The 23,863-nt window shown below is 47.4% G+C and overlaps 1 protein-coding gene across 29 annotated transcripts in view; it reads left to right on the forward strand.

Annotated features, from left to right (window-relative positions):
* The window catches only part of Rim (Rab3 interacting molecule), a 96,978-nt gene that overhangs the window by 41,300 nt on the left and 31,815 nt on the right, over nucleotides 1-23,863 (forward strand). For 18 of the 29 annotated variants that reach the window (XM_076426586.1, XM_076426590.1, XM_076426593.1 and 15 more), the window contains 8 exons: nucleotides 2,224-2,437; nucleotides 2,936-3,125; nucleotides 10,467-10,671; nucleotides 11,787-12,038; nucleotides 13,039-13,086; nucleotides 15,358-15,622; nucleotides 17,106-17,360; nucleotides 17,954-18,124. In XM_076426586.1, coding sequence (XP_076282701.1) covers nucleotides 2,224-2,437; nucleotides 2,936-3,125; nucleotides 10,467-10,671; nucleotides 11,787-12,038; nucleotides 13,039-13,086; nucleotides 15,358-15,622; nucleotides 17,106-17,360; nucleotides 17,954-18,124 — 1,600 coding nt within the window. The remainder of the gene's footprint in view (nucleotides 1-2,223; nucleotides 2,438-2,935; nucleotides 3,126-10,466; nucleotides 10,672-11,786; nucleotides 12,039-13,038; nucleotides 13,087-15,357; nucleotides 15,623-17,105; nucleotides 17,361-17,953; nucleotides 18,125-23,863) is intronic. The other 11 variants (XM_076426598.1, XM_076426607.1, XM_076426614.1 and 8 more) reach the window with 6 other exon arrangements.

Below are 23,863 nucleotides of genomic sequence, written 5' to 3' on the forward strand. Positions count from 1 at the left end.
CTTGTTCTTTCATCCGACAATGTTACAATCCCATCGATCCCTCCGATCAATACATCGATTGCTATTCCGCGACACGCGGCGCCAGGGCGCGTGCAATTTCCAAGCGTGCGGAATTCCACGGAGAAACAACCCCTACCAATCGCGACCTCCGAACGAAAATTTGAAAGTCTCGGGCGGTTGCACCTATTATCAATTCTCGCACGCTTGCTCTTCAACCCTTAACTTCCAACATCAATTTCGATGTCCTTAACCCTTCATTTCTAAAAAATTTCGTTTATACATTGACCCAAGAACGTTTAAAATCCAACAATATCCAGAGTTCGAAAAATTATGACTAAATTATTCTTGGTTAAAACTGAACCATGTTCGTGAGCGTCTCGGAATTTGTTGGTAATATATATGATCAAATTGTATTGGTTACAATTCAACCATTTTCTATTTTGATTCTACTTGGACGTCTAAGGGTTGAAGGTGTCTAATTCCGCCGACTCTTTTTATCGAGATTAATTTTCGCGTAGCTTCGCAAGCGTGCAGAATTTCGATTTTCGTCCCCCGGAAAGAATATATCTAGCCTCGTGGCTCCGAAGGGACCTGGGAAATCTCGGGCGGTCGTCTTTCGAGAGGTGGCATCGCTATTGTGCACGCACACATACGTACACACACATACAGAACACACACAGCCCTGGCACATTGAGCCGAGTATATAATATACCCGGTGGTTCTGCGTTCTGGCAGCCGTGTTACGGTGGTGAACGAGCCGTGAACGGCTCCTGGTTCGTTTGAACCGCTGTTCCTCACACTTTTCCCACGAGGGGCGAGCCTGCACCGCTGTCTTAGCCCTAGTTTTTCGACAGGGATGCCGCAGTACACTCGGTACAGTACTGTTGGTCGCGAAAGACTCGTACACCCTCGCATTGCAAATATTTCGGGAGAAGAATCCGACGTTTTGCACATTTTGTGACTTGCTGTAGTCAGACAGATTCTGGAGAAATGATTTCTTTTTGTGTTTGTCTCTGAGAGTGTGCATGTAAAACGAAGCCAGAAATGTTTGAAAATGTACGAACAACTGCCTCGTATATGTTAGAATGTATAAAATATTTTATTCCCACAGTGATGCTAATGAGAATCAACATGTACGAACCTCTGCAAATAGTTACAGTGTATACATGAAAATGTATAAAACATCCTGTTACTACAATGATACTGATAGCAACAATTCAATTCTGTGAATGCGCACAACGGGGACAATAAACGTCAATCAAGAGGCGCAGGCAAAATGTATGAACATCCACAAACGTTCGATATATTGAAATGTACAAAACATCCTATTATTTTGATTATACTAACAATATAATAACGATACATCTTATGTATATACAAAAGGGATACAGTAAATGGCAATCGAAAAGTGTAGGTGGAAGTGTGTAAAAATCTATAGACCACCTTGAATACATTAAAATTAATAAAACCTCTTAATTAATGCCTAGTAACGACATAGTTCACGACTATAGGCAGCAACGTATGAAAATCTGCGAACAGTCAATTCGAATATATTAAAATTAACAAAACGTTCTATTACGATAGTAGAATTTTTATGTCTCGGACTGTGCACTAGATTTTCAATATTTTCTGTCTTCGATTTACCAGCATTTTCGAGTAAACAACTATAATACATGTTATCCCTGCATTTTTCCTGGTTGCGTCGGATTACACAAATCTCTGAACGTCCATAAAACGTGAAAAATTCGCGTCTTCTCTTAAAATACTTGTTCATCAGGTGCACGTAGACTTCGTCGACCGACGGCGGGCTTCTATGAATGTCAGGGTTCAGATGAGTAAACTGTGGCCGTTAGGGATGCTGTATACCTAGCAGCAGACATCAGGAAGCGAGTCTTGGGGGCAGAATCTCGGTGAAACGTCAGGTTGTAAAGCTTGTGAATTTCGTATCGAACGAGGATGCGGGCGTAGCTATAAGAGAAGAGTGTCGGAAAGAATCACGGGCGGGAAGGTGATTACTGTACCGGCGTTAAGGTTGCCTCGGTCTAGATAGGTCGTAGAGGTAAGAGTGAGAGGGAGAGAAAGCGAGAGGAAAGAGGAAACAAGAGAAAATCAGAGGGGAAAATGAAAGGGAACCGAGACATACGATAGCGAAAGATACGAGAGAAATACGAAAAAGAAATACGAAAAAGAAAACAGAAACAAAACGTTTTGGATCTACTGTAGGGAAGGGGTACTACTACCATACGGGAGGTCCGATGTCAACGTCCGGCGGTGGACGTAGGCACAACGGACCCCACAACGGGCACCACAACACGGGCGCGATGACCATCGAATATAACGGTCATCATCCACCGCGAGAGCCGCGAAAAGAGGAGAGCACGCTCGTCAGACGGAGTTTCCGAAGGAGCGGCGACGAGTGGCGCGGCGACAGTAGGAGGTGCGTGTGCAAAAGAAAAAAAAAAGAAATTGGCAAAACCGTGTCTTGTCTTTTCAGTTCGTTTCATCACTCAATTTTCACTTCTCTCGTCTACCCGCGGAACACTTCGTTTTCTCTACGATTACGATTCTTCCTTTTCCGCGATTCGGATTTCGCGTCGTCCCGGGATTGCCGGTCTCTGGCGACACCCAGGATGCTGAATCTTGAATCGGATCGATCGCTTCTTCTTCGCGTGATCCTCTTCTCGGTGTCGAGCCTCGTGAGAGGGACAGACGACGATCATGAACGACGACGCTGACTCGGACTCGTCATTCCACTGGCAACCTCGGGACTGAAATCGACCACGATCTCAAGGAACGGCCTTGCGCACGGCTACGCAGACACCCACGAACAATAACACTTTACTCTAGCCAAAAAATAAAACAAAACAGGAACACATACACACAGGCACATAGAGTAGCTCGTCCCGCATCTCTGTGTATGTGGCGTGTCCACCAGGTTCACGGAGAGGAGGGGGAAAAAGACAGTGCGATTTGACGGTGGGACCAATGTCGGCGGCCCTCACGAGGAGTGGTCCTGGGAGGCCGATCGACAGGGTAGCCAAGACAGCGCGACCAAAGACTCCGGGATAGACACCTCTAGCACCTTCACGAGCAGTGAAGACAGCAACAGGGGCGACCTGCCCAAGGTACGCGCGGCCGTCGTCGATGCTTTTTTTGGGAGTCGGTCGCACGCACATGCGGGGTAGAGGGCGGTGTGGTTCTCGGCCAGGCCAGGCAGTCGCTTCGATTAGAGTACCTTTAGGAGGATATAACAGACACATGGTGGATCGAGTAAAAGGGGTCTCTCTCTGAGCAAGATGATCGATTCCGGTGTTCTACTATTGTATATTGTATATGTATGACCGAATAACGACACGCTTTTCTTTGTCACGCTTGCACTCTCTGTTCGCGTCGCGCTCAGCCGAATTTTTCAGGCGCTAAACCGTGGCGGATCTCTGTCGTCCAAAGTGGAATACTACGGTCTACTCTTCCTCGATCCTTGCTTACTCATAGAGCTTTAGTGGAGAGTGAGAGAGCGAGAGTGTCTGTGAGAGAGAGAAAGGACAAAAGTGAGGGAGAGAGGACTATCCTTGGCCTTGTTAGTGCCTGATGGTTTATGCAACCTAGAGTAGAGTTTCTTTAGCAAGTTTTCGACTTGACCCTTTCGTTGCTTCGAGCCTCGCCACCAGCCTGGTGCTCTCGAATCATTTCAGTTTACTGATTCAATCATTTCGGACGAGTCGCATCTTTCGGTTTAGAGTAGTTTAGACGAATAGACACAGTAGAAGCCTACAACGATTCCACTTGGTCTGTCTTGGAGGCGCAACGAAAGGGTTAACATGCACCTCGACGCGCGTCAAATGCCAGGTGAGCCGAAGTTTCAGGGAGGCCTGTCTCGTTCCGATCATCGCCTGTCTCTTTTGTCGCCAGCGACACTTGTCGAACTTTGTGACCAAGATACCTCTTTTGCTCGATTTACCCCCGAACTTCGAGCTTGACGGCTTTCGTGCTTGGTCCCGTCTTTTTCTCTAGCGGACCACTCGCGTTGTCGCCGTGGTCCTGTTGCGTTGTTACTGTTGTTGTTGTTACTGTGATTGTGTATACCGTTTTTGCTCCGCCAGGCCGCGCCGCGCCGCGCCGCCTCGGGCGAGCAGAAGGGAACGCGAACGTCCCTGGCCACCCGAATAGATGATCGCACCTTTCGCATGAGTCTTGAGTCTTGTCTCTCACCATCCGACAGGGTTCCCGGGACTTGGACACCATAGGCTTTAACAGGCCACCATATGGCTTTTCTTCACGGATCACCCGTGTCTCTATCACTCGTATTCACAATTCGACTGGCTATCCAGCGTCATGGACTCGCGATCGATCATCAATCCTCGCATAAATCCTCGTCTCTCTTCATTCATTCGTCTCATTCATAGCTTTCGACGATCACCACTCGGTTCTTGGACACTTTGCGTCGCGCACCTGTCTTTTTGGGGTCTTTAGGTAAAACCTTTCTTTGTTAGGTAAAACCGTCAGTAAAATCGTTTCTGCCGCAAGGGTGGAGCTCGCACGAGGAGGCACACGACTCTCTCATCATCCCCTCACCACTCACATCACCACTGTTCATTCACCACACGATACATCTCGCGCCGGCCGACCCGGGACAATGTATCGTTCCACGTTATTAAACCAAAAACGGGGCTACAGTCGCGGGGAGGAACGGCTGCAATCACGCGTTTAATCAAGCTTTGACGGCGACGCTCACTTGACCGGCCAGTTTCACAACCGACAAATTCCGAAACGATATTTCCGGGCCGGAATTGCGAGCGCCCGGCGTTAATTGGGAATGTATTTCTTCCACAGCGCGACTATTACTCCGCCGGCCGGACGGAATGGCCGGACAAGCGTCTCCAAACCGGAACCTCCGCGATCCAAAGAGATTTATCGTTACGGCCGATAAATATTTTACTTTGCCTGCCTTCGTCTGGTAGAGCGCAAACGTTCGCGTTCGAACCGTACTGCTCTTCGTCTGGAGTCTCGCGAATTTCAGAATGATTTATTAAAATGCTCGGGATGAACATGCGAGACTCAAAATTTTTAGGACACAGTGAAGCCCAGAATGACTTCTCGGACGTACTGTCAATCTGTTGATTTTCTACTGGCCTTTAAAGGAACATGAAAAAGAGAATCTGTTAAGAAAAATTAATGTTTAAGATAAATTCAAACTAACTTCCGGGACTATTTGTTAATTTTTAAATTTTCTGCTTGCTCTTGAGCAAAAATGCTAACAACCTAATGCAAAGAACACCAGAAATAAATGAATAAATAGAATGAATAAATGAATGCCTGTAGGAAGCTTGAAATGCTAAAATTAATTTATAGAGTGGAAAATAGCAGCGGAATGCAAGATGCAGAGATAAACGCAAGCGTCAGGGGCGATCGCGCTCTACCAATGGAGGCAGAGAACCGAGTCAGTCGAAAAATCACGGCGAACAGGACGGTTTCGTAACCGAAGAGGGAACATTCATGATCATCGCGTGAAAACGGAGCCCGTTGGCGGTACGGCCGGGCATCATCGGTCGTCATTGTTCTTCCGGGCGGGCAGCCTCCATTCGGACGTCAGTTTTCCGATAACCTCCTCGGCCCCGGGTATATTTGTCAATTTGCTGGCGTCGGAATGGCCGATGCCCAACCACCGTTCGATTATCCGTTATTGTTATTATACGACCTCGTAAATCGGCTTCGAATTTCGATCCGCGGCCCAAGCCAAGCCCCATTCTTTCGCGAGCCCTTTTCTTTTCTGTCTGTCGTGCTTGTGAAACCGCTCAAACGGAACCGGTACAGCTATCTGCGTGCTATAAACTCGCCTAATCGACGAACCAGCGCACCAGCTTTTCGGACTAATCGTTCGTTCCCGAGTCCTGCGAAGTCTACAAAAATTAAGGCAGGACTCTGGAGATGCAAAATGCTTCTTATGACCGTTTTTACGCTTTGATCAGATAAAAGTCTCTCTGATTAGTGGGTTAAACTAATTTCTCAGCTATTGATAGTTGATAAAAAATTGCATCTGTCTATAAGACTATATTTTTCTTATGTATACGAATCATTTTATATGTTTGCGATAAAAATGAGGAGGCGAAACACGAGACTGTACGAGCATCAGAAATTCAAACTTACTGTTGCATGTATCATACTGTTGTATTTTCTGTCTATGAAATTTATTAAGAGAAGAAGTTTCTGTTTGTTTCATTGAAGTCAGTGGTAAGTGTCAGTAAGCTGACACTTAATTCCAGCTAAGAATTAACGGGTCCGGCAAAGCGAAAAAGCGGTTGCAGATTGCATCTCGAAGAACGAAGGAGAACGATACTCGAGAGCTGCGAGGTTTCGATAGCGGAGAATACTCGCTTCCGCGGGAACGTCCCAGCGGAGTGCCGTCGTGAAAATTCATGGCCCTCCTCGGCAGTCAATGGTCGTTATTTCCGGTTTCGAAAGATCTGTGAGACACTTTAGCCTCAACTTGGACAATAAAACCCGTCGAAAAGTTTACGAGCCCGGCGACGACGGCTTCGGCGCGCTTCGAGTTCGCGCTGGACACTCTGCATTTTATCCGGGCAGAGAGTTCATACATCCTAGTCTTCTTTTCCACCATCCACCCCCGACTTCTTCTCTTTCTCTCGTCCTCTCTCTCTCACTCTCTTCGGAACGAAACTTTTAATTACACAATTCTTCTGCCGAGCCGGGGGCTAATACAAACGAAAGACAACTTCGGCGCGCGCTCCACGCGAGCGTTCGCGCGAAGAAACTCGGTCTGTAACTCGATCGGCACACCGGCTGACCGAGTTTCCGAGTCCCTTGCCGAGGCTGAAAATATCTCTCGATCGTTCTCCTTTAGTTTCTAGAATTACCTTGCGTCTTGATCCTCGCCGGAGATCGTTTTCTCCCGCAACAGGAATGAACGATTTGCGCCGGAGAGAGAGAGAGTGAGAGAGAGAGCGGCTGCTCCCGGGCTCTCGAAATCGCGTGCACCCGCGATTCTACACGGATCATCGTTCGATAAATGGGAGGAAGACAGGAAGCTTCGGGGGTTTAACGCGGGTGTGGGTGGCCCTCTCTCGGGGGTGGATAGAGAGCAGACCGGGCTGGCAGGCAGGCAGGCCGTGTTCCAATTATGCGAGGCAAATAAGCAAGATTAAATTCGGTCCGAGTAAACGGACGGCAATCGAGCAATTTATCTGCCGACGGATCGTCTTATGTACTCCTCCGACGAAATCAAGATCGACCCTCTTCCGGGGATGGCCGGGGGGGGTGGATCGTCGCGATTAACCGTAATTTTCTTTCCACCCGGACGAACAACCAGAGAGAGAGAGAGAGAGAGAGAGAGAGAGAGAGAGAGAGAGAGAGAGAGAGAGAGAGAGAGAGAGAGATTGAAAGAGAGGGAGAGAAAAAGGAACTCGAGTGATTCAGCGGGAAAGTTTTCCATTGACGGACGATCAGTCAAGGGGAGCTAAAATTTCGCCGCAGCGATCGAGAATAATGAACACGCGATCCCAGGAAATTGAACCGTGTATTCTTTCGGTCACGCGTGCGAGATCTACAGTGTCGAACGAACGCCGCGTGACGGTTCTGTAATTATGCGCTGACGGTAGATTCTTGGCTTTGTTGCATAGTTTGATAGGGCGATTGACAAAGGCACTGTGGAAGGGAGCAAAGAACATTTTTAAGCGTTACCTACCTGGTGTGCAGAGTTATAAGACGTTTTAACAATTTTGTTATTTTTATATGATGTTTTATATAATACATTGAATGAAATAATTTTGTAACGATCTTGAAATGTTTATATCTTCCTAGATTCAACCCTTAATGTGGATATCAATTATTAAATTTTACCAAATATACATAAACCATTTGCAAGATAAATTTTTATGCCTAATAAGTACAGTCAAATTAAATACCGATTTTAAAAATTGTATTCTTTGAGACACGAGTTCGCCAACCGAGGTTTACAAAGGCAACTGTTATGACATTTCTGAACATTAAATAGGTTGCTTAATTTTCGAGGAATTTTTATGGACGACGACCAGTGTTATAGCACTTTTTAATTCTCTCGTCGCCGCACGAGGCGAATCGGGGCTGATTTTCACGCGTCCGCGTGACAATTACCGGTCCTCGGGGACGGGGGGCGATTCCGTGAGGCACTGTCGATCCGAAACGTCCAATTAAAAGGGCCGAAAGGATGCCAGGTAGCCGGGAGAGGCGTACCTGTTTCATAATTAATCGAATTGGAACACGGCCAAAGGATATCCGAAGCGGCGGAGTTCTCGACGACCTCGTTAACCCCCGTCGATCGGTTTCGCGGTGTCTTTCGATAAATCCGCGACTTCAGCGCCGCCCCGGAAACCAGCAGCGGATGTAATTGGCTGCGCTCGAGAAACCATCTTAAACTAAAAAAAGGAAAAGAGGAGGAGGGAAAGAACAGCGTCTCGAAGTGAACGGTCCCGTTGAGTTTGCGCGAAACAACCAGTGCACCGCGTCGGGGAGAAAAAAGAAGGATAAAGAATCGAAAAAACGGGGGTCGCAGTTGGGAATTATGAGCAGCACTTCGAGCGCCCGAGAGTTCGAGAGAAAACGGAGAACAGACATTTCTGGCGGCTACTTGCGCCGCGAATTTAACGCGAATTAGTGCCCGGAACTTCGGACACGTATTTCACTTCGTTAGGGAAATATTTAATTACAACTATCCCGTCTGAGGAATGGAAGCGGGAAGAATTGCTCGATTATAACAAATCGAGAAAAAACTACCGTTCGACAGTCGATTACAGTAATGTCTCGATAGATGTGAGAGAGGTCTGCAATTAACATTTGTTATTAATATAATTAATATAATTTCTCCTGGTATCGAGGCATTACTGTACAATGAACTTAGAAGACAGTACCGCGCGGGGAAGGGGCGCGTTAATGGTATTGCAAGCGATAAAACGCCAGAACGCAAAGGGAATTATGTAATAGGCCATCGCCCAAGATCGTGTTCCACGCAGATCACACCTGTGATTGCCGGTGTATGCTACCGAAATGACTCGCTCAGATCGACCTACGATCGACTGGGATACCGGAAGGAGGCGACCCCTCTCCCTAAAGTAGATCCACCAAGATCGAGTCGCTGTTCGACAGAGAAAACTTCACTTCCACGGTCTTTTTTTTGTCTCTCTACGCAAGCTGACTGTGATCACGCGGCTGTCGCATGCCTGAAACCACGGAGACCTCGGACATTGGGCGTTCGATGGGACTTTTTTCGATTGCTCGCTTTTCTGCTCGTGTATACACGTTCGATGCATGCGGTCGTAGTGCATGGACTATAGCAAGTGTTTCATAATATGTTCGTAGACGACACGCGTTTAGTCTCTGTAACACAGCTTTCTACCCCGTTGTCGTGCTTGATCGTTTTACCATAATTCCACCCACTAGAACTCGTAGCTATTCACGTAGCGGCGAACGCTTTCCACGTTCAGGGTGCTCGAACCTGGATTTCCTGTCCTCAGGGTTTGTCCACGATTTTATACTCATGGTCGGTCACGATTCACTGTTATGTTATAGTCAATTGAGCCTGGAAATCGTTCGAACACCCTCCGTCACGCTCATCACACCATCTGGGATACCATCAACTCTCTTCAGCTCTCTCTCTTCGTCAGAATTCTCCGCGGGAAAAGTGTCCTGCGACTGGACATCAAACATTAAGCGTCCTACACAACTGTTCACATGTTTCTTCGCACGGTTTCTAAATAAATTCAAAAATCATTGTTTCAACATCGATTTACAGATATCAGTGACGTATCAGTTCCTTTCGTTGATAATGAACGTGTTCATACTGGAGGTGTGCGAGAATACGAAAATGTCGGGTACCCGATGGTTGGGTCGGGTACGGAAGAGAATCACGAAATTTTAGAGAATTCGTCCCGATCCCGAATAAAATTCTCGACCCGACACTTTCAGGCTCTCGCACACCGACTCCATACACGTTCTGCGCAGTTCCGAATTTATTTTACTGATACATTACGAATGGCACAGATACAGAACTGCTACGTCACTGACACGCGTGAATTTACTGAAGTTTTACTTTCGGTCAGATAATTATAAACATTCGCGAAGAGATCTGTGACCTAGTGTATGACCTGCGAGGCCAGCGCAGGACGCTCTTCCAGGGATGTCAGCTTCGAAGTCATCAATGTCTACTCACGAGCCACATTCCATTGCGATCGATCCTGCTGCGTGCGACGTTCCGAAGCCGATCGCCGTTTTCGAGACGCTAGTCTATCGAAACGGCTCGGTTTCCAAGCGTCGAGCGTCGACCACACCGCGTTTACTCGACACCCCTTGTCCACCCGTCCCCCTTTTTTGATCATCTCTCACTAAACGCGACGCTCTGATGTCGAAAAAAAAACAAAACGAAAGAAAGACAGAAAGAACGAGAAAAAAACAAAATCCATTCTCTCCGCGCTTCGTAGCATCCGTTATCCTGGCAAGTGAGCAGAGATGGCCAGAAGATCATTGGCCACATGGTGTTGCGAAAGCAGCCCGGATCGGGAAGCAGTAATATACTCGGGCTGAAAGTCGTCGGCGGGAAGCTGCTCGACGATGGCTCTATGGGCGCAGTCATCGAGAAGGTCAAGAAGGGTAGCACGGCAGACATAGAAGGTCAACTGAGACCCGGTAAGACGATAAATTTAACTCGACGCCCTTACGAATCACCTTCCGCAACCCGTACACCCTCTCCAGACTCCGGGTCCTATTCGTGGAATCGGTCTCTCTCTCTCTAATTAGACATCTTCGACGCTTCTACCTTGAACCCTGATAACCCTTCTCCATCTTCGGAGTGCCCTTGGAAAACCTATTCAGGTGTCTTGGATACTGTAGCGTTAGGGGATGAACCCTTTGACAGCCATGTGGCTGAGGAGTGAAGGTTGAACATATGTACAAAGTGACAATATATATTCAAAGATTTCTATCATGGAAATCTTTGTACATCTTTTTATTTATCCACTCTCGTTAGTCCCCTTTCTTGGGCAAGGATCTGTAAGAGTACACACCCTTCCCTTTCAAATTCTTGTATATTCCGTGGTGTCTGATAATTCGATGAAACGTCTATCCAGCTTCGCAAAGTTCAAGAGAAAGAATACAAATGGCTAGGAAGGAGCTGATCTGGGTTAAGTATTACAGATAGAACCTTTTGATGGTCAGTATAGCTGAGCTAGTGGAACGAACCACATTTGCTAACTTAGGGGAGGATTCTACTTGATGCAGCGGGTATAAAAGGAGAAGATAATTTATTCGACGGTTTCTTTTAAGGAAGTATTTCTCTAAGCAGCAAATGTGGTTCATTCTATAGTTCTAAAATATTTCAGGATTCCCCCATTCAGAACGCAGACCTATATCAAGTCTTGATTGGAAGCTTGATCGCTCTCCATGCTGTGCCACAGTTCTGAAACCTAGTCATCCTTCCTCCCAACTTCTCAGAGAACAGTTTACGCCGGATCGTACGAAAGGACACCCACCCCGCTCTAAAAAAGGATACAACCCTTGGAGCAGTAGCGCGGGCCAATTCGGTCGTCCGCAAACACTCCCGGATCACCGGTCGCGAGAATCACCGCGTCAGGATTCTCCCTCGATCCACAAAAGCGAGGAAGGAACGAGAGCCCCCTATCCCACCTCGTACCCCCGCCACAAAGAGAGAGATCCCGGAGTAAATAAATCCTCCCGTTGGTCCGTCGCACACCCTCCTCCCGAGGCGATCCAATAGGAACCGACCGGGCACTCGACGATTTCAGGTGACGAGGTGATCAAGTGGAACGGGAGGTCCCTTCAGGGCAAGAGCTTCCAAGAAGTTTACGACATCATCGCGGAGTCGAGGCAGGAGCCTCAAGTGGAACTGGTAGTTTCGCGGAACTTGTCGTCGACGGGGCCGGCGACGATGCCCCCGGGCCCGACGCAGGTAGCGCCGCGACGCATGGCGGGGCAGACCCAATGGCATCAGAAGCACCCGGAGACGATACCCGGGCCTCAGCAGCCTCACCACAAAGGTAACTATGTGCTACTCGCTTCGAACAACCCCTTTCAACCCCCGTTTCAGTACTCCCTTTTTCCAGGTTCTCCGCCCCTTGTTCCCCCGTCCACTCCTCCCACGTCTTACCACCTTCACAGGATTTGTTCACGGCCGTTCCCTCTTCATCCCTGTCCTCTATTCTTGTCCCTGTTACAGCCCTTTCACACAGAGACGCACGGATCGCGATTCACATGTCGCGGGGTACCTTCACGCGTACGAACTACACGGGAATGAAATGTGTGTCTCGTACGTGTGCTTTCTTCGTTCACGAAAATATGGTATGAAATTTGAGAGAGTGACATCTCCAAGACCCCACTCTTAGTACAAACACTCTAGTGCAAAAGTTCGTCCCCGATTCCGTTTTAACACGAAATTGGCATGAAGTTTTGGTTCTTATTTTAGTTCCACAGTAAAAGTTTCTCTGTGCCTTCTTTTCGTGGACGAAGAACGCGCGTATCACGCGAAGTATGCGATTGAAATCCTGATTCGTCTGTCTCCGCAAGAAAGCGCTGTCATTCGGCCCTTATGTATTAAGGGATCAAAAGATTCGAAACCGTTCCTGGGCAGCGTAAGCGTAAACGCCACTCGCGTCTAGAAACCGATCGTAGTCTGGTGGCCGTAGTCTCTGTTCCCGCGCGGAGTTCAGCCGGAACTATAGACCACCCTTAGGGCAAATGCTATGGGACGTTGCTGCGAAGTATATTGTAGTTTGTCGACGACTGGTTGTCGAACGGCGGCGGTGCGAGTTTGTCGCCGTTCGACAAAGCTGTCGTAATATCGTCGTCGTGGCCGTAGTGTTGCGTAGAATAGAGAACTTTAGAGCCTAACCACATTGTTCTACAAAGGAGACGCGTGTGTCGAGATCGAGTATAGTACATTATATCGATCAACGTTTTCCTAGAGTTCCCACGTTCGATTTCGCTCGCGTAGACTTAAGTAACGTTAAGCCGACTGAAAGCGACGCTATATTGTCACAGATTATATGCTTTTTCGCATTCCAGGTCTTAAGAAATGTATCCTATGGGGTAGGCCTCAAATTTTCTTTAAATCTCGAACCCCAGTAATCGATGTTTCACCACTCTCTCCCTTGTTACTGTCTCTGATCACCTAGACCTTTTGTTGTACGATTCTCTCGAGAGTCTCGGGAGATGGTGATATATAATATATATATACAGGAGTTATGGTTAGCGTTGGACAGCGACGATAGCGGTCGATCCAACGCTGAGATTACTAATTTTGTTGTCCCCGCTTTGTGTATACCGTCGATGTTACCATGTAGAGCGTAGAGAGTAGCGCCAATGCACCCCCTGCTAAAACACCGCCGTATTACGAGCATAGTTTTTATGGGAGCAACAACTTGAGACAAGTGGATCTCTGTACTGAACGTTTCCTGGTATTTCTTTCCTCTGTAATTGCTATTCTGTGTCGTCTCTCTCGTATCTTTACTCCCCCCCCCTCGTTCGAAAGGACCAAGCACTCGAATATCCTGTACTTTCTGCGTCATTTTGAAAGAACGACCCCCTTCTTCTCGCTTAGGCTGTTCCATTATCATCGCGCGTCACGATCTGCGTCACTGTAACACTCGCGCTGACGTACTACCATTATCTTGCCAACGGCGATGATCCTAGAGAAAACAGTGCGTCTGCTATATGCGCGGGTTTATGCATTAGGCTCGTTCACTGCCGCGTAGGCCATATGTGGGTGACACGATTCTTTGTACATTTTTAAGAACTGCTGTTTGACGTGATATATTTATTTATGATTTGTAGGGTGTAAAATTAGCTCTGCAGTTTCGTTTAAATAATCGAAATTATTTTTATTCTGTGGGCCTTTTTAAAGTGTTAGGAACATTTGGGATAGTGTCTAGTGTGTGCAAAAGTTTTGCAGAGCTTTGAGAATTGGGGGTATTTACGAAAACAGGATTAACAAGTGAGAAATAGTCGTGCGGAGCTAGATGGCGAAAAAGGAGTAGCTTAAATCTATGAATATTTTACAGAGCTATAAAAATGACAAGCACTTAAAATAACAAGATCAACAGCAATAAAATTTGCTAGGATTATTTAGCAACTCGGGGCGATAGGGTGAAAGCAGGGTCGATTTTTCTACAATATTAATTTGCTTTTATAAATATTTTCGAATACTACGATAATTCTCGGTGTTTAACGATAAGGATTAACGAATGAAATGGGTCGAAATAAAAAGAAAAGGTCGCTGGAACAGTTTAACGTGGGGTTGCGAAGGAGGGTGGTTAAATACATGTTTTGTACATATACAGCCACGCAAAATACATGTATAACATATATATATACGGGGGTTTACTGTAGTACAACGATGATAACGGTCAATGAATACTATACTGCAATCCTAAACGTACAAGCAGCTAGAATGAACATTTCTTATTTAATGTGTGGTCTCTATTAAATACTCCAGCGTATATTATATAATGAATCAGCGTCCTCAGGGTGTAAACGACGGGAATATCCGGCGCGTACCCGGCGCCGGTGCACTCAAGCGTCGTCGCACGAGGCGGCAACCGCGAAGTTTCGAATGCATCTACGTTAATCTAGCTGCATCTACCCGATGCGTCCCCGGGGGCCGCGTTATTTCGACTTCGAGCAGCCCGGGAGCACCCCCGCACGTGAATTGTCATATCTCCTGAGGAATGGATGTGTCGGCCCGCAAATTCTGCTACGCCTTGTGGCGAGGGGAAGTGACGTGTTCCAGGGAGTCTTACAGCGATTCGACGGTTACATAGAATCCCATTAGTGCCTCCTTTCGCATCTAGTAATGTAGGCTTAACAGCCAAATTTACATCCGTGAATATTGAAATATGATTAACATTCAATTCTAGATTAGGTCTAATTTTTAATGGGTGCAATACATTGTTTCTGTGGGCCATTTTCTTATACCTCCGAATCGCTGTGAACCGTAAAATCATAATCAACCACCGTCGCAGCCAGCTACCCCAGAAACAAGACTTTCCCCTACGAATCTCTGATACTTCTCCAGGCTAGCCTCGTGTACCCCGCAAGCTTTTTTGACTCCCGAGAATCTTGATCGAAAGCTGTTGGACCCCGTAATTAATCGAGTTCGATCCGTTCGTTTTGGCAACTGTGTCCCCGATGTGTACCCCTGCGACGAGCACCGATCGTCGTGTCACGGCACAAGTCCCACTTTTTTCACGTAGCTCACAAACACACACAAACGTACAGACACATACACACATAACTGTTCGAAGACCCGCAAATTACCCAAGAGAGTCTAAAGTCTATCCGGCACTGAACGATCACTTGCAGAGTTATACGACGCGAGGCGCGAGAAACCTTCGGTTTTAGTGACCTCGCCCGGCTCGCCGGATCTCCACAGCCAGGGGAGAGCCAGACACCTTAGACACCCAACCGGAAACGCGAATGTCGGCGGAAGCCTTCAGGTGAAGGTGGGCTATGATCCTGTCGCGCTGCAGGTGATCGTCACCCTAATCTGTGCTGTCGGGCTCATGCCCAAGAACAGCGGACAGCCCAGGAACCCGTATGCCAAGATCTATCTGCTTCCGGACAAGAGGTGAGTGACCAAATCTCGGCAAAACCTTCATTTTATTCTGATAAGTTTTTCATTCACTAATTCGATTCCTTTTACTTGGAATTTTTTACATATTATTGAAAGATACATTCTTCTATGATTCTCGCAGTTTCAGATTTTTTTTTAATACACCAGTAATTTTATTTTTTTAAGGGCTTGCAAAGATCAAATTGTAGAAATGATGTAAACTCGACAGGAAGGATGTACAAACTATAACATATTTTATATTGATCGACGCGTGGAAATTATAGTTGAATTTTAACGCGCCAACTCAATTTGATCGGTCATTTATTTCCTACCAATCTAATAACTATCCGGAGAACCTTATTTCTTCCAAGATGGGTTCTGAAATGAAACGCGACGTATACGAAGTGTTCGATTTCTCCGTTAAGAGTACGTCAGAGCGTACCAGAAAATTCTGCGCTATTGTTTATAAACATTTGTACGACTCTCACGTGAATGAAAACAAAATTTCTACTGGACCCTTGATTCTTGCAATTAAGACGAACAGTTTTCATTTTCCATTAAAATCCGCAGTCTAATTATTATCAATCTCGATACGTATGTCAGAATGTTTTAAAAAGAAACTATCACTGCATCATATGTGTAACCAAAGTATACCTTACAGACATAGCTAAATTTAAATTCGCAGGTCGAATTCAAGCTTCTCTTTCAATCCCGTCACACGAGCCGATCTAAAGTAACAGAGCGTACAACAAACGTCACAAACGTCAAGTTTCCGACTTCGAACCTTCTCCATCGAAAGGATTCCAATAAATTCCGCAAACCCCTGGTTCTTTAAAAATAAAATCCAGTGACTCACCGCGTAATCGATAACCCGTTCCGCCCACGGGTTTTATGAGCATCGAGCGCCAAGAATTTTCTCGGTGTTTCGTCGCGCCGTATCAATTTGAATCGCCAGAGACGAGACCGAGGCCGTCAACGCGACGCGACGAAACGGAAGTTCGTACGGAGACGCTCCTGTATACACATGTATTATACAACGAAGCGCTAGTCGCCCGTAAGAGATCCCGGCCGCGACGATGTCGAAGTTAAACCTGTCTTCCCTTAAGATTAATCATTTCCCGAAGAGCCGTTCGCGAGCCAAGAGATAGCCGTCGAGTTTGGCCAGGCTGCCAACAATCTCGTCGCTAGCTCCCAGTTTTATTTGCCGTCGCCCTCCTCTCCCTGACGAATACTCTCCGCTTAATGGTCGGCATCGATCGCGAAAGGTTATCGTTGCATTCGCAACGCTAAGGAGGGATCTCGATTTGTCGGCTCTGAAAAATCTGATCCTGTTCTGATTTAATCGATAGCGTCGGTCATCGAGATTTTATCTCCAAATTCTAGAAAAATTATTCAATAGATATTTCTGAATTTGAACGAATCTCATCACCGCAATTTTACGGTAAACATAAACAACACAGTTGCGTAATTAATATTTATTGCATTTTTTGCCCGGCAGCGAGAAGTCGAAGAGACGAACGATAACGGTGGCGAACACGAACGACCCTCGGTGGGACCAAACGTTCGTCTACAACGGGATCAGGAGTACGGACCTGAGGAAACGAGCATTGGAGATCACCGTCTGGGACTACCGTAACTACGAGACGAACGACTTCCTCGGCGAAGCTGTCTTAGAATTAGGATCCGCCAGACTAGACGAGGAGTTGGAATGGCTCCCGCTGATCAACCACGGGGAGCACTGGCATGTACATGGGTATGTGGCTGCCGGCGATGGGGCGTAGATTAGGGTGTTTCTTCATTTCTTCATGGCTTTGGTATGAGAAAACACGGTCGCTGTTATGCAAATCATGTCTGCCTGTCGAAGCAACCTAGAATGAGAATTTAGAAGGATTGGTGATTGACGAACACTCTCTGCGCTTGTTAGCCGCCTGAATGAACGCTGAAGTTGCGGACTCGCCTAGAGCTTTCAGAGAGAAAGGAGAAAGAAAGAATGACACGGAGAGAGAGAAAGGAAGAGAAAAAGAGTTAGAGAGATAGAGAGAGTGAGTGAATGTGTGTGTAAGAGAGAGTATGAGAGAGTACGAGAAAGAGAGAGAGTGAGAGAGAGAGCGAGAGAGAGTGAGAGAGAGAGAGGCTAGAGCGTAGGCGACAAGTCGTTCTCGAACGATTAGGCTTGGGGAGAAGGAATCCGTCGACACGCGATTCCCAATGGATTCTCAATCTCAGGGATCTCCTCGGGATCTGCGCGAAACCGATGAACACAGCTGAATCCGATCGGCCGATTCTTTTTCTCCTAAGGCTAGAGATGAGCGGTAGCGTGAGAGATCTAAATTTCGCGTTACACAGATACTATCAGGAGCCCGATGACGCGGTGATAACGGTGGCGGACCGGCATCGCAGTCCACCGTCGACGACGTCGCGGCTCAGCGACTCCGACACTTCCGACTGCGACGTCTCCAGGGATCAAAGGAGAACAGCTGACGGTACCAGTATAAGCAGTGTCGGCAGTTCCTCCAGGTAAGAGCCATCCTTCGAAATCTCTCTACGTCGCGTTCCGTTCCATCTAACAACCTCTCTCCCTCCCCTTCTGTTCTCCCTTTCCTTCGCCGACCCCCTCCCCCCGTTTCTACCCTTTGTAACCACCCCCTCGACCACACGCCCCCAAAAGCCGAACGATATACGGGTATATAGATTGCTCCGGTTGGAGAGCGTGCTATTTTCGCGGCCGATGCGCCGCAAATATCCCCTACGGACAAAGAACGTCCCAGGCCGACGAACACGGCTAACGAGATCCGCTTCGTCTTTCGCCTTCAAGTACGCGACGCCGCGCCCGGTTGCAACCCCATTCTGGATAGCGAGAAGCAAATGGTGTTACGCTCGCTATGAAACGTAAGTCTGAGACCGATAACTCGCGATCCCGTTCACTACGCGTCGCCTGATAGCCCCCATTTTGCCAAGGGTACTAGCTTGCGAGTCTTTGAGAGATGTTTTTCGGTTATTTAGAAATCGGAAACTTATTATTATGATTATGACGACACAGATATGATGATACATTTATTGAACCATCATTAAGGTTTGCATTTTATTCGACTTGACCTACTCCTTACGAGTGCATAAAATCTGCAGTTTACTTGTTATTGATCTGAATGAAGAAGCAATGTAGCCCTAGAAGTACCAACCATAAGCCTAGAGGATTTGCAAAATTATGTGCATAATCATTGACCTCTGAGACTTCTTTTAAGAATGACACAATCGTTCTTTAAATTTTATAGCTTCTGTTTCTAAAGATTCAGCGAGTGGAAAAATTTGGTCTTATGACATACTGCTTGATGACAGTCTGTTAGTCGAGACGGAAGATACGGTCGCAGACTTACGGATCGTTAGCGTGCCTCCCGGTCCACACGTGGCACTCGGGAATTACCCGGCGGTCCACGTGGCAGTGGCGGGCCGGGTCGGGCCGAAGAATTTGTCGTGGAAGTGCGAAGCTGTGTCGTGCAAGGTTCACGGTTGCCGTTCCTCCGGAATTAATGGTGCTTAAACCGCGGGTGCAGCGTACCGGTGTCCTTGGCCAATGGGACTCGTGTCACTAATCTGGCCGCGTTACTATTCTCGGCTTAAGATCCCGTTTACAGGGCCCGTAACCGACATCGTAACTGTTGTCGTAATGGTACTCGCGTTCTCTCTCTCTCTCTCTCTCTCTCTCTCTCTCTCTCTCTCTCTCTCTCTCTCTTGGTAGCGTGCGACGCGGTCTTAATCGTCAATAACAACTGGGGGTCGACGCGACGCGACACGTGACGTTGTTTGTGATTATCCCGAGGATTCCAACCCAAATTTCGTTCCAACGAAATGTTTCTCCATGCGTCTTCCTTGCATCATTGATTCAATTCCGCCTCATTGAGGAGGCACGAGCGTTACCTTATAGCCAAGGGTCGCGGATGGCCCGTGCGCGATCGATCGACCGACCCGCGTCGCTCATCGGCTCAGCTGTTTGCATGGAACCGGTGATCCGGTCCCGTGGCTTGCGACTTGACCACTTGCCTGTCTCCGTTGACACTTAATCCTTCATCGCCAGCCCTCTCTCTTTCGTCTTGGACCTCAAAGTTTCGTCAGCTTGCTGGTTTTTAGACGCGGGACACGGAGCCGCGGTGAACTTCAGTGGATTATGTCACTGATTAAAGAAGGGGACTAAAAATCACTGTTTCATATCGTTGGCCCCTACTCTTAAATTTCTTTTCTTTGCCTACGAAGAGGTCCAAATAATACTTTGAAATCATATGACCTGGGTTTCTTTTCCCTTCTTTCCCTTCTTGGACCTCAAAGTGTCATCAGTTTTTCACTTTCTAGGCTGTCTACATTGAACTTCAGGACTGTCACTGATCGGACAACCAAGAAACTCTGTTTCAAGCATATAGTTCATTCTTCTTAGATTTCTCTTTCTTCCGAGTGAAAAGGTTCAAATGTTAATTCAAACTTCATTAAAACGGGGTTTCTTTAGCTAAGGATCGCAAAGTTTCGACATCTTGGCACTCTGTAGGTTGAAAACAGTATCCATCTCGAACTCCAGTAGATTTTACCGTCACGGGCAGACGGACATAAAATCACTGATACAATCTTATTCCTCAGATTTCTCTTCCTTTCTTTGGTAAAGAATGTAAATGTTAATCCAGACCGTACAAATGAACTTTTTTTAGTCTCGGATCGTAAAGTTTCGTCATGCCGTCACTTTCTAGACAGTAGAAAGCACACATTGTTACAAGCCAGGCAGACTCATAAGAATATTTGTTGGAAAAATATCGTCGCATTTTTCTCCCGGCTCTTTCTTATTTCTCTTCAGAATCGACCTAAACATTTATTCTGGCCTCGCAAAAGGATCCATTCCCGCCTGGGTCGGCAGACTTCCATCACTTTGCGATTCTGGTAGCTGAAGACATTCCACACCTCGCGCCTCAGTAGATTTTACCATCATTTATCAAGCATAAGCGCCAGGAATATTCGCCTTGGCTTTTTCTGTCTTCCTCTGTGGAACGGTTCAAACATTTACTTCGAACTTGCTGGAGTCTGCACATCGTTGACCAAATATTATAGATTGAGAAACTCCATTCGAATAAAATTATTGATTGTCTTCGATCTTTCTTATTCTTATTTCTTATCTATTCCGACTTTCGATCGTCTTTCTTCTGGATCCTCAAGGTTTCATCGTCTTTAGAGTACATGTAGAAAATTGTACTCGGTGTTTCAGTAGATTATACCACAACAGATCAGACAATGAATCTCGGTTGGAGCAGCGTGGTTTACTTTTTCCCCGGATGCTTCCCGATTTCCCCAACGAAGGGCTGCGGGCGTTTATTTCGGGCAATTTGAGCGGAGACATCGGCTCTTTTAATTACTCGTGCTCGGTCGAAGCCGATCGCTGGCTCACGAGCGTCGAAGATTGCAAAAAGGTGGTCGGGCTTTTTGTCTTCCGCACGGAAGGCGACGTTACCGTGACGTAAGGTAGTCGATGATCACAGCGTCGCGAAAGAGAGAAAGAGAGAGAGAGAGAGAGAGAGAGAGACAGAGAAAGAGAGAGAGAGCGAGAGAGCAACGTCGACAAGGGTGGAGAATAACGGAGTGGCGGTTGGGAAAGAGAATTAGAGAGCGAGAAGGGGACGAAGAGCCCGCGAGAGAGAAAGAGGAGATAGGGGAGAGGAGAAGAGAGGAGGCCGAGAGCCAAGTTATAAAACTGGGCAACAAGCCAATTGACATGCCAGTTGGCCTGCAACCACCGCTGGCTGCGGAAGCCAGCCCCTGAACCCGTATCCATATTAATATTCCAACGATGACGTCCGATCGTTATTTGTGAGTGCAAAGTGCTTCCCGCCCGAGCCTTCTGATACTTTATTTTCCGCGTCGCGGATGAAAACAAAAAACAAGAAAGATAAAAACCAGTGAGAGAGAACGCCGGTAAAGAGTGACCGGGGTTCGGGAACGGCTCTCTGCGTGACCGGTGGAAGGGGATAGTGCAAAACGAGAGAAAAAAAGTAAAAGGAACAAAGAGAAGAGAAGCGAATGGAACGGCCACGAACGGCGGTTACCGCGTCGGAGCGCCTGTCTAAACAAATCCGGCACGAGTGCATCGGTTAATAAAGTTTTTATCGTTCGCGGTCGTGCTGGACTCCGTTCCCGGTGCGCGCGAATCGTGCAGTTCGTGCAGTTCGTGAAATTCCTTCGAATTCCGCGACAGTCCCCCGGTGGATCCGTTTTCGGATCGGTTGTGGGCCACGAGGCCGTCGCGTCGTGTCGGTCACGTTCTCGTGACGGGTTAATCGACTGGCTTGAAATTCGAGGAATCGATCCGTGGTCCGATCCATCGGACACGGAGTCTCGCGATCGCTGATCCAGTGCGACGATCCTTGTTCCTTGTATACGCGAGTGGCTTCGTAATAATCAGGCGAAATCGGTCGGTCATTGTGCCGCGCAAAGGATCGCGGAGTCTTCTCTCTGTCTGGTCGGTGTTCAGGGCACGAAGAGGGAAGAGCAACAAGGAGGAGAAAGAGGTGTTCGGCGCGATCACGGTGTCCCGATGCATCTGGATTACTCGTGACTCGAATGCAGAGGGGCGACGATAGCGGGCGAGAGGATGCAAGGTGCACCGGGATACCACCGTCGTTACCCGACAACGCAGGGAACACAGGGACCGCCGAAGACGAGGGGGATCCTCCTGCACAGCGTCCCGGTCGTCTCTTCTCGTCGTCCCCCCGCCACTTCGGTTACCATTTCCAGGTCTAATTGGTCGAACCTTTGTAAATTTATTCCGCGGATGATGCTCTGAATTCAAGCTTCGCCTTTCGAGAGGGTTTCTAGTCGCTTCTCCCTAGAAAAGTAATGCGATTGCCGGCCGGAGAATAGAGAGCGGAGAAAGACAGAGAGAGAGAGAGAGAGAGAGAGAGAGAGAGAGAGAGAGAAAGAAAGTGAGAGAGAAAGAGGATCTGTCGGGAAGGAAGGAAGGGAGAGAGAGAAGAGAGACAGCAGCCGCGCGCGTTCTCGCCGGCCGCTCGCTTTCATTTGTAATCAATCGCCTTATCTCCGACCCTCTTCGGTTTCGAGGGTGCTCGAATAATAATAATATCTGAAAGTTGCCGAGCTCGTTGAAAATTGCACGACACAGCCTCGAATCTCGAATCCAGAGGGAAAGTTGCGGATCGCACGGTCGAAACTTCCGCGCGGGACCCGCCTCCTTCGCGAAAACCCCCCTCTCGTGCTGCCCCGTGCCCCCCAGCTCGCTTTAAATTTTTCATCGAGCGTCTCGTTCGTCGCGTGAAATCGACGCGAGTCGTTTTGCAGCCCTGTGCGAGAAAGAGAGAACGAACGAGAGGCAGGGGAAGAGAGAGGGACGTGAGAAACGTGTGAAAGAGAGAAAGAGACAGAGAGAGTGAGAAGGAGAGGAAGAGTGTATGTCGTCGCGCTTCGAGGTCGGGTTTGTCGTTCGACGTCGAGAATCTGTAGAAACGATTCGGAACGACCGCGTGCTTCATTAATCCATCTGGCCTCAATCTGCGTGTGCCAGCTGACCGATTCTCTTTTTTTCACCACCACCACCACCACCACCGCCACCACCAACACCGCCAACAACCCCTGAACCCCTACCTTTCTTTCGTTCTTTTCTGTTCTCTCTCGCTTTTGTTCCACGCGCGCGAGAAACGCGAATAATTGATACATCCCGAGTCCGAGTGCCGGCCCCCGGCAAAGGCGTCCAGCAATTTAATAACCTTCAATATCGCTTAACAAGATTCTCCGGAAGGGTTTCACTGGTTACATTAAGAAATCCATCGTCGAGGAGCCGAGTTTTTCGTTCACCGGCCGTCCTGCCTCGTTGTCTTTCGAGGGACCTCAAACTTACCGATTTCTACGGGTTTTTAGCCTGGCGTGTGCTCCATTCACAGAATTTGCTCTGGCCCTGAAAATAGTCACCATTATTTTTTATATACATTTACCATCTCACAAATAACGAACGAACTCTGCGAAAAATTTGTAGAATAATTTAGGAAGTATATGTACTCCTTCATAACAATTTTACGAAATTCAATATAGTGTAACAATATCCTTGAATTCTTTTAATATCTTCACAGTCGTAAATGATCAAAAACAGTCCGAACAACCCACTAATCCTAAAGTCTAGTTCTATTTCTCGAAAATCTGAGACTGTAAATAAAAACGAAAATAACATTTTTCGGTGTTCCTTTCAGCATCTATTTCCAAAGAGACCATACAAAAATT

Source organism: Lasioglossum baleicum, chromosome 6, assembly GCF_051020765.1.
Source record: "Lasioglossum baleicum chromosome 6, iyLasBale1, whole genome shotgun sequence".
Classification (NCBI taxonomy): domain Eukaryota; kingdom Metazoa; phylum Arthropoda; class Insecta; order Hymenoptera; family Halictidae; genus Lasioglossum; species Lasioglossum baleicum.